This window comes from Clytia hemisphaerica, unplaced genomic scaffold, assembly GCF_902728285.1.
Source record: "Clytia hemisphaerica strain Z4C2 unplaced genomic scaffold, Clytia hemisphaerica genome assembly, whole genome shotgun sequence".
Taxonomy (NCBI): domain Eukaryota; kingdom Metazoa; phylum Cnidaria; class Hydrozoa; order Leptothecata; family Clytiidae; genus Clytia; species Clytia hemisphaerica.
Window position 1 is genome coordinate 1,001,300 of NW_027104297.1, and position 18,907 is coordinate 1,020,206.

The following is an 18,907-nucleotide window of genomic DNA, read 5'->3' on the forward strand; positions in this document are numbered from 1 at the left end:
TTATTAATAATAGAAATTTAATTAGTAGATATTCAAATTCTTTATATTTCATTCATCAATCTTAATTACTTTTTCATGTTCTTTGTCTGTTAAAGAAAAATAATGAAATTTCACATTTTTGTCATTTCCGATTTTCCGACCACCAAGCCGACGGAATTTTTTCGCGATAAACTGTTTGCTCGAACAAAACAATAATTTTTCAAGATGGCGGCCTGAGTGGGACTTCTCTACAGGAATTTTTTTCCTAATTTCTAATCATACTTTGAACAAACAGGATCATCTAGAAAAATGGCAGAGCCAAGAGTTTTAAAGTTGCAAAGTCCAGCCTATGGAGATCCAATTTTCTACAAATGGCCTCTTGTGAATACAGTAAGAATTTTCCTGTCTTTTCTTTAATTTTTTTTTATATAAGTTTCAAGTTTCAAGTTTATTTTCGTTTTACGAGCTTATGTACATTTAAAAATTCCTAACACGAAATAACCCTAAGGGTTTACAAGGTCGGTTGGAAGTTTATACATCCTTTCTTGATTTATTTAAGCAAGGAGATCCATCAACTGGTCCAAGCTTTTGTGCCTTGCCTTGTATCCGAATTTAAGCTTACATTCATGGGTCTGTATTTACTTTATTCTTCGGTACATGAAGATAAAGACAGAAAGACAGTAATATACCGTGAAAGTACACATCAAAATTTGACAGTGCGCCACAAACCGCCATATAAACAAAATTCAACATTCTCACAAAAGTGGTCTTTTTGATTTCCCAAACATTCCTCTAAAGCGTTCACTTCCACAATAATTTATGTAAATTGCAATTTCGGTCAGTCCACAGTCGGCTTCAACATATACACGTGTTTTTATTTACGTGACCGCAGTGTCTACTAAAACAATCCGGGGGAAAGTGGCGAAGCAACACAACAGATTATTCGCAAAGTAAAGAAATATCTTTTCGCATTGACAATCAAATATAATATATTATATTATTATATCCTTAATTCAAAAATCAAAAATTCATTTTTCATTCGCGAAAAACAAATAAAATAATGAATTACTATTACTAAAACGCCCCCGTTTTTTACTCTCGTTTAATTTCCGATCTCGGAACGTGCAAAACGCCCGTCCGCCCCATATACACCCAATCAGCTTAAATTCACTTTAATTGTCCATTGACTTTCAAAAAATAGTATTTAAAAATTATGAATTTATAATAATTACAAAAAACAAAAAGTTTGATACTTCATCAGTGAAATATTCAATAAATTCCTAGTTTCAATTTTCAGTGGGCGTTTTTTCTAGGGCTTCGTTTACCGCGCAATTTCTTCTGCGTCACACAAACTTTCTCGGCCGCTCGTAATAATTATGCATTGCCAAATTTGGTTCTCCATTGTCAAGTCAGGATCGATGGTGACGTCACCTAAGCATAAAAAAGAAAGGATTTCGTCATTTTTATGCATATATTAATTTGCGAGATATTCTATTCGCCGCGCGAGCGCACTTTTCGTAGACTAGTTGGAATACTTTTTTTTACTCGCGGGATTGATGGTAACTTTTCATCTTCGTTATTTTTAAAATGAAGCACAACCGAAAAAAAACAAAACTTCAGAAAGTTGCGTATTTCCAGTGAGTAAACAATTCTGAAAATTAACAAAATTGATGATGATGATTTTTTTTCGGTCAGGCAAATGTCTCGTATTGGGGGTTCTAGTCTTGAACCCTAAGCCTACGCGGGATTGCAGCGTTTGGATAAACGAGACAAAACTTTGAAAAAGCTGGTGTTTTGACGCGCTTCCGTGTTCTCGAAATATCGCGGTTTGTGGCGCACTGTTTGAGTCTATCTTTCTTTATCCAGGCGGCGTCGATCGAACTGTTTGATTATCGAACCAATCGAACTTAATCGAACCCTATCGAACGATAGCTGTTCTTCGATTACCGAACCCAATCAAATACCTATCGAACCGGGAAAACTTTCGTAAAGTTTGATGACTGTTCGATTTTACGATTATAGTTCGATCGCAGTTCCATGAGAATACGATTGAGGTTTGATCAGTTCGATTAAGATCAATGTTCGATTAAATCGATTTATACCTTGCCGCCAAATTTTTTATTTATATTCCGAGGACGTATTGGCCACGGGCCATTCTCGCGGGGCCATCCTGTATCTATCCCATCGGATGGGACAAGCTGGAGCTTTCAGTTAGTCACACTAGCGTCCCGCCAAAATGCTTATCAAAGTGTAATGCTGCAAAAGCGCTATATCGTTTACTTCAGCGAGGCTGGAACTTCGATTTTTGAGGATTACGATTTTACCAGTTTTTTAGCGATTTTTGCCTCGCTAGCCCAAATCTCGCAACCTCTTTACCTTAAAGGAAGATCGAAATTAGAGTTTTTCAGCGTTCCGAAAAAAACGCATAGCAGAAATTTTTTCATCTTCACATGATCGATTCTCAACAACAAAATACATCTTTTGTTTCCGACGTTTTTTCTTCAAAGAATATCGATCACTTTCCTTTTCCCCTTGAGCGCGCGAGAAAAAAATGACTAGCTCGTTTTCGTGCGGGCGAATAAAGATGAGGCGGCAATCTTGCACTGAGGGTGCTACTTAGTTTCCGCCCTATTTTGCGCCCACGATAGAATGGTCCAAACACGGGGGTAGTCTAAATGATAAACTATGTCGTTCTGTAAGTGTTTATTTTCTGAGAGATACAAATAGTATATTTGAATATTATTAACTTATTTATTAAAGTATTTTTGAGCGGAAATTTAAATATATATACGGTTAAATAAAAAACGAATGATAACAGTTCTGTTTATTCCTCAAACCCCCGGGAGAAGTTTTTTTGCTGACTTAGCTATTTTACAAATCTCGGAAAAGAACTCCCATAGGAATTCCGATACCTAACCCGATTGGTTAATTTCGGAACGACTTCAAGAAAGTCATAATGGCAGATAATTTTAAAAGTTTCTGAGGGAATGTGTATAATTTATCGATGTTGATGGCTTGTTGATTCTTTAAAGAAAAAAGATAACAGGTATAGCTTTTTCTAATCCTGGAATATCGAGGTTCCAGCTACACTGTACTTGACTCTCAAGCAAAAAAATGCGCCGCAAAACTTCTAAAGGGATTCATGAAAAAATAACCCAGCGCTTTTTAATGAAATTAACATTTTCAAAAACTTTGAGAAATTGCCTAAAATTTGAGCCATAGATGAAAAGATTTGAGCCAAGCCAACCTTGAAAACTAATTTGAAGATCAACTTCTCAAGAAAAAGATCTACGGGGGAGGCGGAACCCACCTAGATCCGCGCACCACCGGATAGGCTATCTCCCGGAAATTTTGCCGTACCTCAAACAATGACCTATTTACATGTGCGAAATTGTTTTTACTTTAGCGTATAAACAAAGCCTTAAAAATCGAAGCGCTGTCTCGGGAATTGAATGACAAATTAATATTGTCTTGCGAACTTGATTCAGGTAACTCTCATCCTTGTTGTTGAAATGTATCCTGTAGATGACTGATGTTGTTTTTTCTGAAAGCTTAATTTCCTAGTGTGACTAACTGGCTTTTACAAGCTCTTTGGTCGTTAATTTGTAAAAAAAACAATTTTCATTTTTATTACTTTCTTTAAAGAAAGTGTCATCTCTATTATTTCAAATGATCAATAATGAGTGAAGCATACGGTGCCTGTGTTTTGATTAAACAACCTCGTAATTTTCTGAAAGGTAAAGAAAAGTAGAATCAATCCGACACAATCATTGAACCACATCGAACTTTCATCGAACCACATCGAACTTATATCGAACTCATCGAACATCAATAGAACTTCATCGAACAAAGAAAGAACACTCATCGAACTAAATCAAACTTATCAAGAAATTTTCGGAAAGTTGGATAGCTGTTCGATTGGGTGCGGTAATCGAACAGCTATCGTTTGATTATGTTTGATAAAGTTTGATGGTTCGATAACGAAAATCGGTTCGATAGGGTTCGGTGACACCGCCTGGCTTTATTGGGCAGTTCCAGAAAAAAACCATTACCCCCCCCCCTGTGGACGACAAGGTTTTTTGGATTTATTTTTCACTTGAAAATCCTGAGAAATTTGAAAAAGGTTTCGGGAAATTCAGGATTTTTCCTCTACAAACATTCCCTCTCCAAGTTGAACAATAAACTATTGCAATAACTCTTGAAATAAAACATCTCACAAGATGACTATAATGTCAAGATTCCAATAGACCTTTTTTCAAAGAGGCCACACTGTTGAATAATTATGTAGTCCAGCAGAAAAACAATGATAAAGCCATGCATAATTATTACAATATGCATGATACAGTAATTATGCATGGCTCTATCATCGTTTTTATAGCTGGACTACATAATTATTCAACAGGATGTCCTCTTTGAAAAAAGGTCTATTATTAATGTGGTCATAAAGTGTGAGTTGTAAATATAATTACATCCATCATTATTCTGAATCCATTGCTCGTGTTTAAAACATTAACAATTTTGAATATATATTAAAAAATTATGTTTTGTAAAAGAAGCAATTATTGTTATTTGGTTCCAATTGGTTCAGTGTATCAAATCTCTCAGTTTAGTTGACACTTTGGTATCTTCATTGCGTCACAGCGAAAGATTTGTTTTTATTTCAGTTTGTATCTTTGAAAGACCCCATCGGATTTAGGCAGAGCTGTCGGATTTAGGACCACTCACGGTATAACTTGAACAGTCAGGATTAACCGCCTAAATAGGAACAAATTTCTTGATTAATAAAATACTCCTATCTAAGATATACCGTAAGTTGGTCTAATATCGACATCCCTTCAGACGCCCTTCTTTAGAGAAAGGAATAATATGAAAGCTTGAATCACTGATTGAAAAAGGATGTTCAAGTTATGACTAATAGATGTACTGTCAACTGCTCTAACTTGGGACGATTGGTCGAAGCATGGGACTGGTTGATATCTGGCCTATATTTTCACTTACTGCTAAATCTCTTTGACAACAAATTTTTATTTTTTTATTTATTTATTTATTTATTTTTATTTTTATTTTTTTTATATCAATATATTTCACAAGTCTATTGACCTCTATAAAACTGCTCTAACTTGGGACTATCTGACAAAACATGGGACGGCAATTCGGCCACCATTTCACCGAACCTCCAAAGTTGTTTGATTTGAGTTGATGAACAGCGTATTAAATTTTAAAAAGTACACGATATCTCTTTTGAACCCGATTAGGCTTTTAAATTAAAAAATGAAAAAAATCCGTAGTGGAACAAGGTGGAGCGTTTGATGTCACTCGCACGGCAAGTTACACACTCGTTATTTGTTAATCCCATCGGGTGATAGGCGGTTAGGCAGTGAGCGTTCTCTAATTCTCCAATCAGCGTCCGGTCATTTTGAATGAAAACAAAAAAGTTAAAAAGGTCATCGTGACATGTTATGACAGAAAGTATGATTGATAAACTTGGTGGAGTTATCAAAACAAATTTGTTGTCAAAGAGATTTAACAGTAAGTGAAAATACAGACCAGATATCAACAGTCCCATGTTTCGACCAATCGTCCCAAGTTAGAGCAGTTGACGGTAAATGATTAATTAATATTGAAGAATTTAGAATAAGCTCAATTGCCTATTAATTATCAGAATGCAAAAGCAGTGAGTGTACCTTAATAAGCAGGCATGCGTATTTTGTCACATTCTTTTAACCATATATTGTTAATCTTTGTACAAAAACTGAGGAATCATAATACTATCGAAAAGATTGGGTTGAAGTTTTTCAGATAATTTATCAGTCTAGACTTAAACTCCTATATCAATCAGGATAAGAAACTAGGCTAGTCTTACCTCTTTTATCTTCCCCTTTGCAACAATGCAATACTGACAAGTAGAAACAACACATTGACAAAGTACTCCCTGGACCCTGTGAGAAGTTTATATCGAAATCTGCAACAAAAACAAAAGTGGTCTCTTCTACTGATTGCTTTGTGGCGCTCCTTCGTGGAACATCAAATTTCCACCAATGAGATTGCTACATTTCACAAGTCCATTTTTTTGGCGCCTGCGGCTTCTCAGTGCCTTGCACATCGGGCAGATGTAAAATCTCACCCTTCATAACACCTTATTTATTTGTTTCAATCTATGATCCTAAATATTTTAATTTTTAAGAATTGATGTGAGAAAGTGAAACATGGAAAAGTTTCATTTTTTATTGGTTTAATCGAAATGGGGGATTTAGAAAATTTTCCATGTTTGTTTTTTTGCACAACCCCTTGTAAATAGGGGCAAGCAATCCGTTGCTAAGAAGTTTGCTTGAAATCAAAAATTAAACCACTGAAAACAAAAGTAAAAATCAGCCTGCAATTCAAATCCTGTTATCTTGATATGTGAGTATTGGTCTGTTTTGTTTTATGCGTATTGGCCAATATGCATAGATTGTCAAGTGGTAAAAAATGTTGGCATTCCATTAGTCTGGTGTGTCGGCAGAAGTGGGTTGTACCTAAAAAAGCGTTATCTGCATTGCTTCGATAAAAAATGACAAATGAAGCCTTCCATAATTAATAGTAAAAGCTGTCCATTAATATTACAACTTATCTATTTCATTTTTTTATTTCAGAAAAAGCATGATGAGGCAAGTGAAATTTGTGACACTATCAGGTAATATATTTTATCCTATGTCACAGCTACTCTTGGTTACCTAATAAGCAGGGGGTTTTGAAAAAGCAGGGTAGGTGGAAAAATTCTCAAAACATAATTAGCAGGGGTTGGAATAAAAATGTCCTGGGTGGAAAAATTTTAAAAAAGAAGGCTAATACAGAAAAATAAGGGCAAGAGAGAGAACTTTCAAAAACATTTTCCCAAGAATCAATAGCGGGGGGGGGGGGGGGTTGGAATAAGAATGTCCTGGGTGCTGGGTGGAAAATTTTCAAAAAATTAATTACCACCCCCCCTCTTGCCAAATAGGTACCTGAGAGTAAGCATCAAATACCTATTCTGTTTTTGGAACAGTTTGGAAGCATATTTTTACATCGCAATGAACCTCCCAATTGTTCTTTTTCGTGTATTTTTACCCATTACCAATATGCACCTTAAATTGCCCAACTTGAAGCCTGATTAACAATAAATGTGAATGAATGTTAAAAAATGCAAAGCTTAGTTACAAAAGCATTCAGTGTTAAATCGAATCATCAAATTAAAATAATCACTTATTTAAAATGTCTTCTATTAATTTAGAACGCTTTGAAATTTAAGATGTTGAGAAAGAATTGAAACAAATGGTCTACATTTTTTGTGTACAGTAAATGATTTTCATCACTTTAACATACCACTTTATTATGTTTATATTGGTTTCAATAAAAATTTCTCAATTATTGATTTAGACTGGTTTGTGAAGATTTTCCTGAGTTGAAATTTGCAGTTGAAAATTTCATATTGAAAGATCATGATGGAACTGAGTAAGCTCTCAATTTAATTAAAATTTACTTTTTCTGTCTTGGTTGATCACTTTTTAATCCAATGTTACAGGGGCTATAGTGAGCAAATACTAGAAATATCATGATAGATATTAGAAAATGCTCAGACTTAATTTAACTGGATTTAGCTGGAACCTGCTCTAACAATGTAAATCTTCATTATAAACTAACACTTTCCCTTCTTTTCTAGTTATGATAGCATGAACCATATATGTCAGCGGTATAATAAAGCCATAAAGAATATTCTTGCCTTGGTAAGATTTTTCTTGGATATCTGTTTTAATATCTTGTTTTGGATTAAAATTTTCCTTTCTGTTTTTGCTCTCCTTCTTCATTAAAGTAAACTAGCCAATCCGACGTCGTCCGAGATGACTCTTCTTCAATTTTTTCTCACTTTGCTCGCTTTAATTTTGCTGTCAAACTCTTGATACTTTGAAAACCTTTGGTGCCAAGATAAAGGATTGAAATTTAAAAAAACATGAGATTTTTAGGGCAATGGCAACAAATACCATGCGAATAAAAAAATAATGTAATCTTTTTATGAAACTCAAAAAATGATAAAGACAATTTAAAGCTGCGCTTTTTTAGCCCTAGTCATGACTTTTTGATTTAAAATTTGTTCTTTTCTATAAAAAGATTTTGCTTTGTTTTGAAAAGAATTTGAATGTCATTAGTTATCAAATATGGTCGTCAATTACATTTAAAAATATATAAAAGAAAAGAGAAAAAAAGAGCAGGCAAGTTAGGGCAGAAATTAAAATTGCTTAATGTAGATGGGTGTTTAATTTCAAAACAAAGGCCAAACTAAGTCTAAACCAGGCTCTATCAACAAATACATTGCGAAAACGAAAGTAACACACATACAGACAGACAAACAAACAAAGTAACATACAGACTACAGCTATTTATTATATATATAAGTTTTTTTTTTCATTTCAGTGGAAGGGAAGAGCTCCACCACCTCACATGTTTAAACCACCGAAAAAAGAACTCCTACGACACATCATAAACTTGTGCTTCAGTCATGCTATCAAAGAACCAGAAAAATTAAACATTTATGAACCCTTTTCTCCTGAGGTTTGTCTTTGTTTAACTTATTTGTAGACCACTCTTTGCTTTCCTTGTAAGCTTTTGTCACAATTCCCTTGCAAAGTAAAGAAAATGCAATAAATATTTTGATAGAAGTTAGTAAAATGTGGCATTCAACACTTGTTATGATTTTTTATAACTTCATTTATATTTTGTTAAACAATTTCATATTCCTTTTATGTTAACATCTAGATTCACTTCTTTTTAAAGGTCTATGGGGAAACATCTTTTGATATGGTTGCTCAAATTTTAGAAGAATGTAAAAAGTCAAATGAAGAAACATTTATTGATCTTGGAAGTGGTAAAGATATTTTTACAATCATTAGTTTCATTTTGTGAATCAATTTTTTTATTCATTTTGAATCACCAAATTTGATAACACACAAAAAATTGAATTTTCAAGACCTTTATAGTAAAGGAATTTTGAACAAGCACACAGCCTAGTTTTTCTGAAACTAAACAAAGTTTTTTAAACTAATTAATTGTCACAAAAAATTCATCAATCAAAATACATAATTTTATTTACTTTTTTTTATTTCTAGGGGTTGGGCAAGTAGTTTTACAGGCTGCTGCATCCAACCAATTCAAAGAATGTTTTGGTGTTGAGAAAGCTGAGACACCAGCTATGTATGCCAAAGCCATGGATGAGCAGTTTCGCAAATGGATGGACTGGTTTGGGAAAACTTACACTGATTTCACAGTATGTAGTGCGACGGCAAATTGATCTAATGATCATCATTTCATAATTGAAATATCCTCACAAGTTATTTTAGATACAAAGTGAAAATAACAATACAGAAAGTTCCAAGACATTCACCGAGGTTCCAAGCATGTTATCATTCAGTTTTCTTAGGTGTTTTTTTTTTGCATGAATGTCTGTAAAGGCTCCTAATCTATTGTGGAAGAGGCAAACTACACTTAATAGGTTTTCTAAAAGTGAATCTTGGGCTTGAAATAAATTGTTACTCCTAAAGTGCCAATGTACCAATATACTATCTGGACTAAATATCCCAGGACTGTTTCATTTCATTTGTATTTTGAATCCATCACTTATGTCCTGGCCTATAATCTGTGTTAAAGGAATGAATAACGTTCGTTTTTTAGCTGGAGAAAGGTGATTTCTTGGAAGACAAATGGACTGAAATTATCAACAATTCTGGGTAAGAGAGTTAAATCGTACTACCCTAAAACAGCTCTTTTAACTGTTTTTAAATATAGCTTTCCTACCTTAAACTCTCTAAGGTCTTTTTAGACATTTCTTTCTTCTACTGTGTTTTGTTTGTCGAATAATCCTAGTGAATGAAAGTGAAATCATGGCTCGCACCCCCCCCCCCCGCTACACCTAAAATTTGCCATATAAGAGGTGGGAGCTGTTTGTTTTTCCTGACAGGCGAAGGGGGGGGGGGTTCTATCTTGGGGGGGGCTGCATAATTTTATGTAACTCTGGGGCTAAATAACACTTCCTAAATATTTTTCTTTACTGTTGGTTTTTAATTTCTCTAAACCTGTATGTTTTCATGCGAAGTGTGATCTGATCCTTAGAATGCAAAAATGAAGACATTCTATTGCATTCTCTAAAAGTGCACACACATGTAAATAGAGCTTTGTGAATTCAAAAATTTTTCTCCTATTATACAGGGACCTAAAATTGTTCCCTTGTTCTCAGGGGGGACCTAAATTTGGCGGGGGGACCTAGAACCCCAGTCGGAGCCATGTGAAAATTTACTATTATTACTTCCACTTTATGTTAACTTTTGGAAAAAAATGCTTTCACAATTTTCCATATTTCAATTTCAGCTTTGTTTTTGTAAACAATTTTGCTTTTGGACCACTTGTCAATCATCACCTCAAGGAACGCTTTCAACAGATGAAGGAGGGTATGTTTAATATAGATATTGTTGCCGTTTTAAAACTTAATATTGAAACTAAGGAATAATGTTATACAGACATTAAGAGACATCAATACCCTCCAATCAATTTATACTACTTTCATAAGCAAAAAAGAGCCAGTCAACGAGAGTATGTTTTATCCAGTTTCTTTACATCCTTTGGATCCCATGTCAAAAATCATTGCTTGACTTTGAAATAATAATTCTGATTAATATTCTGATAATGACATGATTTCAACAGTCGTTTCTGTGTTTGAAACTTTACAGGTGCCCAAATTATATCATCTCGAGAATATTGTCCATTGAATTTCAAATTTAACAAGAGAAATTTGTCTGGTAAGTTTTGTGTCAGCTCATTAATTGTCTAGAAATGTTTTCCAACGATCCAATTTACCAATATGTATTTTCATATCATAAAGTTTTAATCTCAATAAGATAGCTTGAACCTTTTGATCAATTATATGTATTCAGGAAGATTCATTATTTCCTCAGAGCTTTTGTGGTACTAAATTCTTAGCGAGGTAATTTAATCAAATTGAAATTTGATGTTCAAAATGAGATTTGGTTTTCTATCCTTTAGAGCTTGGAGCAATGATGAGAGTGACAGAATTGAAGCCGAAAAGTGAAGAACAAACAGTTTCTTGGACTGGAAATGTTGTTTCGTATTACTTGCATGTTGTGGATAGAACAAGGGTATTGTTTCTGTTTTATCGAGTCCGTCTTTGAAAAACATGTGCTTTATTTTAAACAGTTATTTTGCAATTTTTACGTCTAGCAAAATATTTTATAAAGTTGTGAATTACACAATTAAAATAGTCATAATGATAAACTTGGAAATTTTTTTGGTGATTTTACGATAAATAATCCCAAGGTCCATTGAAAATATTTCAAAATATACGGATTTATTACTTAAGGCCTGTATTGTCATATTTTCTATCTATCTTTATTTTGATTTTGTTTTTCTGTAATTTTAGCTGGAGAAGTACTTCTCAATACTCAAAAAGAGAAAGGTAAATTTCCATTGATGAAAAAGTTACTCAATGAGCCATCTATGAAATGAACAAAAAGTGTAAAGATAGGCCATTCGATTGACTGTTATATCGTTGTTGTCAAAGCAGAACGACCAGTCTCAAAAAACCAGACTCTTAGCATATTGAGAATCTTTCTATAAGATGAACTTTTGACAATGAAATTAGCCATTTCATCTTATAGGCCCTTATAGAGGAAAGATTCATTTCCATGAGTTAAGGCCGAATCTCGTTGTCAAAGGTTTATGTTATAGAAAAAATCTCACTTTCCTTAGATACTAAATTTTGAGATTTGCCCTTCTGCATTGAGAACGATGATATAATGTCTTATTGTGCTTGATAAATAAGTTTTTGAAAAAAGTATTCAAAATTAAAACCTGAAGACGTGTGTACCCCATAACCAAAATACATTTTTCTGCGAACAATAGGAAGGGCGGGACTTGGACGAGGACGAATTATCCTTATACTCTGAGAGCAACGTCAGCGTGGACACGGGTAAACATGAAGAAACTCTGGAAGAAAATCTTGATGAATTGTATTTGGGAACTACCACAAGACATCAGTGGCAGGTATGTATGATTCTTGGTGAATTTTAATAAAATTTAGTTTGAATCAGCAATCATTTGTCAACTTTTATCCATAATGGCCTTAACTTTCTTGTTATTGCCAACAAAGCTGATTGGTGGTTTTCAATCCTTTCTAAGAAAAGCAATTTATTTAGTGTCCTCTGTAAAGTTTTTAACCACCTTTCAGAAGCATAAAGCAAACAACACTTGTCACTATAGCACCAATTTTTGAATAAACATATTAACTATATGAACAACAAATTGAATAGTAACCGTTTGGAGCTTCAATGACAATTTTTTACTTCTTCGTGACAGGTATTAAACGAGACATTGAAACAAAGTCGCAATGACGTCAAAGATGAAGACGAAGCAAACACGAAGAAGAAGAAGAAAAAGAAGAAGAAAATAAAAGATGACCTCTCTGATCCTTCATCAATTTCCACGACGTCCATTACTCAAAAATCTGGAAATATACAAATGGTATGTCTTATCCCTTTGTTTTCCACTTGTGATGTTATAAATGCTTAAGTTGATGCCTTTCTATTGTCTTAGATCATTCGATATGCATTCTATTTTCACTACATTAGAGGATGCTTCAACATATACAAAGATACTAAAACCGTTGTATTCTGCAACTAACATTTTCAACGTTGCCTCATAGAAAGATAAGATTCTTCAAAAATACGGCCACCAGAAAGTGCGGAAAGCCATTGCCAATCTACCCAACACTTCACCAAGTCTCACCTCATCAACCAGCACTGCTAACAAATCGTTGAAAGGGCGAAAGAAGAATAACTTATACCTCGCAGCTTCGTCGCCATCTTCATCGGAGACGGATACCTCTCCCGAGGATGATGAAGATGTTGATGACGATGAGGAGTGGGTTCCACCAGTGCAACAAGATAAAAACAATAATAAACTGAAAGAGAAAACTAAGAAGAAACATCTCATCACTGCTTCTACTACTAGTAAGAAGAAGAAAGAAGGTATCAAATCATGGCAAACAAACAATAGTAGCAAGGAGAGTAAAGGAAATGCAGACACGACGAATAAGAAAGCTTCTTCTACCACCAAGAAGCAGAAAGATACAGCGGCCGTCAAAACAGCCAGCGCTAAATCGAGCAAAAAGAAAAATAAAGAGGTGAGTGAGAAATTTTTAGTCTCGTAGCTGTTGCACAATATAGTCATTTTCAACGATTGTTGTAAACATGCCTTTAATAGTAGCTGTTCAATATATCTGCATCTTTCTGGTCAAATTAACCTGTTTATGATCTAATTTGTTTAATCCTTCCTCTCTCACAGGGTCCCAGTAAAGACTTTTTCACAAACTTGGATAGACAAGTCGATGAATTTTACGGTGAGTGATTTTCCTTCACATTTCGCTGTGTGGGGCTTTGTGTTTCTTTCTCTAAAGAACGTCCATTATTCGGGGATTTCAAAGATAAACAAATTGAAATGCCTTCCCGATTGGAAAAATGTGTTAAATTAGAATAAATTTTAACAAACAAAAAATGCACGTTTTTTATAAGCATAGGGTAAATTTTTGTGGATTTTTGAGCCTTGAATAATATGATTATGCTATGCCTATGTGATAATGTATTTTGCTTTCTATACATGTTTTTTTATAATTTGGAAGATAAATGCTGTGACATACTGTAAAGTTTTTACAAGATTTGAGCCTAGATATATGCTTATACGTGTTATGCTTATACGTGTTATGCTTGAATAAAAAAACGTATGTCTTTTTTTTTCAATGTAGATTCCATGAAAGTGAAAGCGAAAGAATTCATCCGACGCATCAACACTGAAGAATATGCAAACCGTTTGCAAACCATGATCGAATGCGAACAGGTTTGTCCCATTTCATCGATATACTTGAAAGTTTGTTTAGGTGCTTTTGTTTATCTTTTTCCCCTCCAGTTGCATTCTAGGTACCTTAATCCCATTAAATTTCAGCGGAGTCATATAAACATTACTGTTGCTTTTGGCATTTTTAATTAAATTCTTTAACATACTCTTTTGTTCTTAATTGTAGAGGGGGTCACTTTGCAATTTTTCGGAAAAAATTACCCCGAAAGCATTTTATAATGACCTGCTTTATGAAATTTTCCTCAAAAAGTGCCAAAACCTTGAGGTTTTTGTGAAAATCACCTCAAAATCACTTAATATTGACCCCCCCCCCCCCCATTTTCTGGATTTTCTCCCAGAGTACCAACCCCCTTCCTGCTTATTCCATCCCCTACAAGTAAGCATAAAAGAGTATGCATTATTTCCCCAACAAAATCAAAATCATAAACTTAACCATACGAAAAATTCTTCACTCTTTTTCATCAGACAAAGAAGAAACTTTTACAACGCGAAGTAACCGAGATGGAACAAACAGTGCAACAACTCATTACCACCGGATTAACAAATTTCTCCAACCGTTTGGTGGAGTTAGACCTGGCTGTGAAAACACCACTCGAATTACTCTCCACCTCCACCCAGTTGGCGGAAAAACGACAAGATTTGGAAAACAAAGTGCTCAATATGGAAGTAGAGGTCTTCAACTTAGAAGAGAAATATAAAAATATGGTATGTATGTCTTGCACTGGCCTATATTTAAATCCATCGACTAAGCTAGATCAGCCATTTTTTTATCGAAGTTTTTAAATAAGTGACATCCTCATGGTTGCAGCACTCAACAAAAAACTCCGGTCGAGGATTCGGGTTGACCGGGATTAAGAAACTGTATTCATAGTTATATCATGAACATACAATATTAAAGGTTCTCTACGGGAGTAAAAGGAGCTTATTTTAGGCAGTGTTTTGCAGCATTTCATGCTGAGTCAGATAAATTAAAGCTAGTTTTTTACGCAACGATATCCTGAAAACGAGTGAAAGATCGAAAGTTGTTTTGAGATGTGACCTCGCATTCTATTGCTTTTGTAAATAAAATAAAAAACAAAGTTGACTTCGAGCAAATTTACAATCGAATGTTTTTATTACAAGATAGAAAACGTTCTATTTATTATAAACATAAAAACATTCGAAAGAGTATCAGTAAAAGTCCCTTTGTTTGAGTTTTTTTATTCAACAATGTATTTTCATTTTTTCAAAACCTTTTTCTAATCTTGTCGCACTTGTTTTTACTACATCAGCATCATCAGACCTTTCAATGAAAATAAAACCTTTAATCTCATGGGAACTTTGTACATACTTGAAAGGAATCATGGATAATCAGTACCACCGTGCTCTGATGACGATTTTTTGTTCAGTTACTATAACTCCTTCTCCACTTGTTAACAATTTTTACCTTTCTACTTTTCAGTGTGTGGCCCGTAACGTAAAGAATGAAAGTCTTGGCTTACCTCCCATCGAAGAAGTGATGCCCACTGAACAACCCATAACGTGCCAGGTAAACACCTTCTTATCACCTATAACATTGACGTATTTTTCGGTTAAAAAAAAGAAACACAAAATCTAGAAATAAGAAAGTTTCTGCTTTGCTCGTTTTGTATTACTTTTAAAAGGATTTTTTGAAAGCTTTTACTAGGAATAAACCTTTTCTCTACTTTCTAGGAACTTGAGAATCACCGTAACGAATTGACATCTCAGCTATGTGGTTCCATTCTGTCAGCACTCAACCATCGCAAAAACCTCATCGACAAACAATCCTCACTCAACGAACAGATATCCATCTTAGAAAAGATCACAAGCCCTACAGCCTCCTTACCTAACGAAGAACTAGACTCTTATCAAGCAGAGGAAATGTCTAAAGATGAACGCCTATTGCGCCCGAGACCTGTGGCGTATGTTCCGCCCCGCATGATCGGAGAAGATCAAAATCAAATTGTGATCTCTCCTGAAGGTGGAGCGTCTCAAAGCGAAATCACTCCCACCAGGCGCGGACGCGGACGACCGCGCAAGGAACAAGAGGAAGAACAAGAAGAGAAAAACTCGTTCGTTGTCACACGTGAAATGCTGACCTCGGCAATAGAAAGGAATACGTCACAAGTTTTAGAAGAGCGAGCGCCCATCTTTTTTCCGAACTCGTTAAGGAATGAAGAGACGGATGAGATTTCCAAGAAGTTTTTACAAGCTTCGAGTAAGCTTTTACAATCATCCACATGCGAAATGTCATCTCATAAAGGAAAATGGAAACCTCTGCAAGAGATTGACTCTTTTCGTCAAATATCATCATCCCCTGAACACGTGACTAATCATATGACCTCATCCTCTGCAACCATCCCTTCGGTCATCAAGGAAACCAATCCATCACATCCGAAACTCAAAGATATTGAACAACGAAACCACAACACTTCAACAATTACCACACGTCCGCCTAACGAACAAAAACCACCAGACGAAGAAATTCACGTTTCAGAGGAGCCGAAAATCATGGAGCCGCCCATACAACCACCTTCTATTGCTCTTCCATCGATTCCGCCTCCGCCCACGAAAATATTAATACACGATCAAGCGCCGGTCACTGGCCAACATCTACAGAAAGTACACAAGTTCAATATTTACGATAATCTGCAACTCAGCTTTCTCCAACAGCGCGATTTCTTGAATCGTGCACCCATCGTGACAACTCATGCAATAACTCAAAGACAACCATGTGCCACAGTCACGGTGTCAGCTTGTTCGAAAGCAACCATCACACCTCGACTACCGTCTATGTGTCTCCAATCTTCGGGGCCTCTCACTACTCCTTTTTCAATGGACAGCCTTGCACAATCTTCAGCTATGACCATGCCTCAACAACAATTACACCGAATCCAAAATGCTGCTCAGAATTCAATCCCTATTATTCACCATCCGAGCACGTCCGTCTTCTTTCAGGCCTATCCGCACGGCAAACATCCGATAAACGTTCTTTCGAAGACGTCAAAAGAGACTGATGCAACGAAGAAACCAAAACGTGGTCGAAAACGTAAGACAGTTGACGAGAGCGTCGATATGTCATCCAACATTATCGTACCAGGGAAACACGTCAAAGCACACAAACAAAAACGTAAAGACTCGACATGCACGAAAAACAACAACAACACAATAGTCGACTTCAAGCGAGAAGTGGAAGACCATTTCAAAACATCGCTTGATCAAATACATCCACAGTTTCATAACAGACAACAAACTACAACCCAACAACCCGTAATGTCTTCATCGTCCATCAAAAACATTCAAATACCACTGAGAGTACAGCCAAGCGATGCTTTAGCTCCGTCACTACATCAACAGCGACCTTCCAATCTAGACATTTTAAAACAAGCTGCTTTTGCAAACCTACCTGAACGTTCCACAACAACATCGGGTGTGTTGTATCAACCACTCTCCAACCCTCTCGCAACTTCATCCGTTTCCACCACGGAGCGCAAACCAGCGGCAACTTTGAAAACCGTTCAAGTCGCCAAAACCATCATACCGGTCAACACTACTGGACCCAATTCATTGTACGCTTTACATAACCGTATAGTAGAGCACCCGGTCGACTCATCGTTGAATAGAACTAAAAACGCTCCTTCCTTTATCCAACAGCCAATATCCACAATTGCCCACGTGAAAAATCAAACAAAAAGTAAGAAAAGTAAGAAAGAAATTCAATTACCCATACAAGTTATCCCACACAAACTCTTAGCGGCCGCTCCACTAGCACAATCGGGTCATCTGCACCCTGTCACGCATTTTATCCGGCCTGCAACACACGATTCAAATCTTCTCCGTTCAATGTTGTTAACATCACCACAAGAAGCAACGAGCGCTCATAAACTACTTGTGATGAACCCACCCTCTACTGTACATGCGCACCATCCATTAGCCGTGGCGGCAGCGTCGAAGCCAGATCAACGTTTGATGATTCTCCCTGAACATTTACAGCCTACTCGTTCGCCCGTTGTTTTTCTTCCCTCGCCCGCTGCCCCGGCTTTACCGCCTTCACGCCCTGCTTCAATTATCGTCGACGCTAGCCGTCCAAATTCATCAAACGCGTCGCCAACTTTTCCGCCTCCGAAACCTTCGTAAAACGTTTTCTCTCTGGTTTCTTGACAATGAATTTAATTTTTTTTTGTTTCGCTCAGTTCAAGTCATTTTCATTTCCATCACATTATTTATTGATATTTTTCTCTAACAATGGTATTTGTTTTAGATAGGTTTTAATTTTTACACTACTTCAATTAAAAATACAAACATTTTAGCACTTTTTGGGGAAAGTTTTTCAAGTGTCCGTGTTTAAGTCTAACTTCGTAGTCAATTTTTTGGGGATTTGCAGATTGGTATGATTTTTGCTTTGTTTTCTTTAGTGTCTTGTAATAGGGTAACGATATTGTAGTGCTACTCCCAATATATTGTTTGTATAATGGTTAAAAGGAAAACCGTATTGCTTATTCAGACGATCTAGGCAGAGTGCGCTTGGTTTGGTCACCCTCTCTCTCACGGGAGTTGGGAGATCGCGCCGAGCGTGCACGGCCGGCTCTCCGGAACGACTCAGCTTTGTCTCGCGAGGGACGCTGCTAGGGCTAGCATGAAAACTGAAGATCCTTTCTCGGTTGAAACGGTTGTCAAGGTGATTATCTCACTTGACACCTTGGGCCGCACTAATAAAAAGAGTGCAAATAAAGTTGTCATTACTTCGAGTTCGAGTCGAGTCTAGTTGTTGAAATAATTCATGAAAAGCCCTGTTGTCCGAGTTTCTTATCGTAAAAATTGAACGAAAACGAAAGATTTCGGTTTTTTCAGACAAGAAAGTTCATTGAATACAGATAGTGATTATTCATAACAGGGATTGACTTAGAGGAAATCTTCCGTAAGAAATTTTATTTGTTTTTTTGAATGACCATATTATATTGTATGTTTTGTAGTATATTGTTATATTATGTGAGGTAGG

The 18,907-nt window shown here is 35.8% G+C and overlaps 1 protein-coding gene across 1 annotated transcript; it reads left to right on the forward strand.

Annotated features, from left to right (window-relative positions):
• Positions 1–193: 193 nt before the first annotated feature.
• Positions 194–18,132, forward strand: LOC136817317 (histone-lysine N-methyltransferase, H3 lysine-79 specific-like). Its single transcript, XM_067073661.1, has 20 exons — positions 194–369; positions 6,612–6,652; positions 7,375–7,449; positions 7,658–7,721; positions 8,407–8,544; positions 8,767–8,857; positions 9,099–9,256; positions 9,661–9,716; positions 10,354–10,433; positions 10,713–10,781; positions 11,026–11,138; positions 11,420–11,455; positions 11,902–12,042; positions 12,355–12,519; positions 12,701–13,180; positions 13,342–13,396; positions 13,799–13,890; positions 14,374–14,613; positions 15,350–15,436; positions 15,601–18,132. Exons 1-20 carry the CDS (start codon positions 289–291, stop codon positions 18,043–18,045), a joined length of 4,707 nt encoding a protein of 1,568 aa, XP_066929762.1. The 5' UTR covers positions 194–288; the 3' UTR covers positions 18,046–18,132.
• The last annotated feature ends 775 nt before the right edge of the window (positions 18,133–18,907 follow it).

Excerpts from the sequence above, each read along its gene's own strand:
- LOC136817317 (XM_067073661.1), top strand. The coding sequence starts at position 289 with ATGGCAGAGCCAAGAGTTTTAAAGTTGCAAAGTCCAGCCTATGGAGAT. Across the intron at positions 6,653-7,374 it reads GAAATTTGTGACACTATCAG|ACTGGTTTGTGAAGATTTTC; the intron begins GTAATATATTTT and ends TTATTGATTTAG. Across the intron at positions 14,614-15,349 it reads AAGAGAAATATAAAAATATG|TGTGTGGCCCGTAACGTAAA; the intron begins GTATGTATGTCT and ends TCTACTTTTCAG.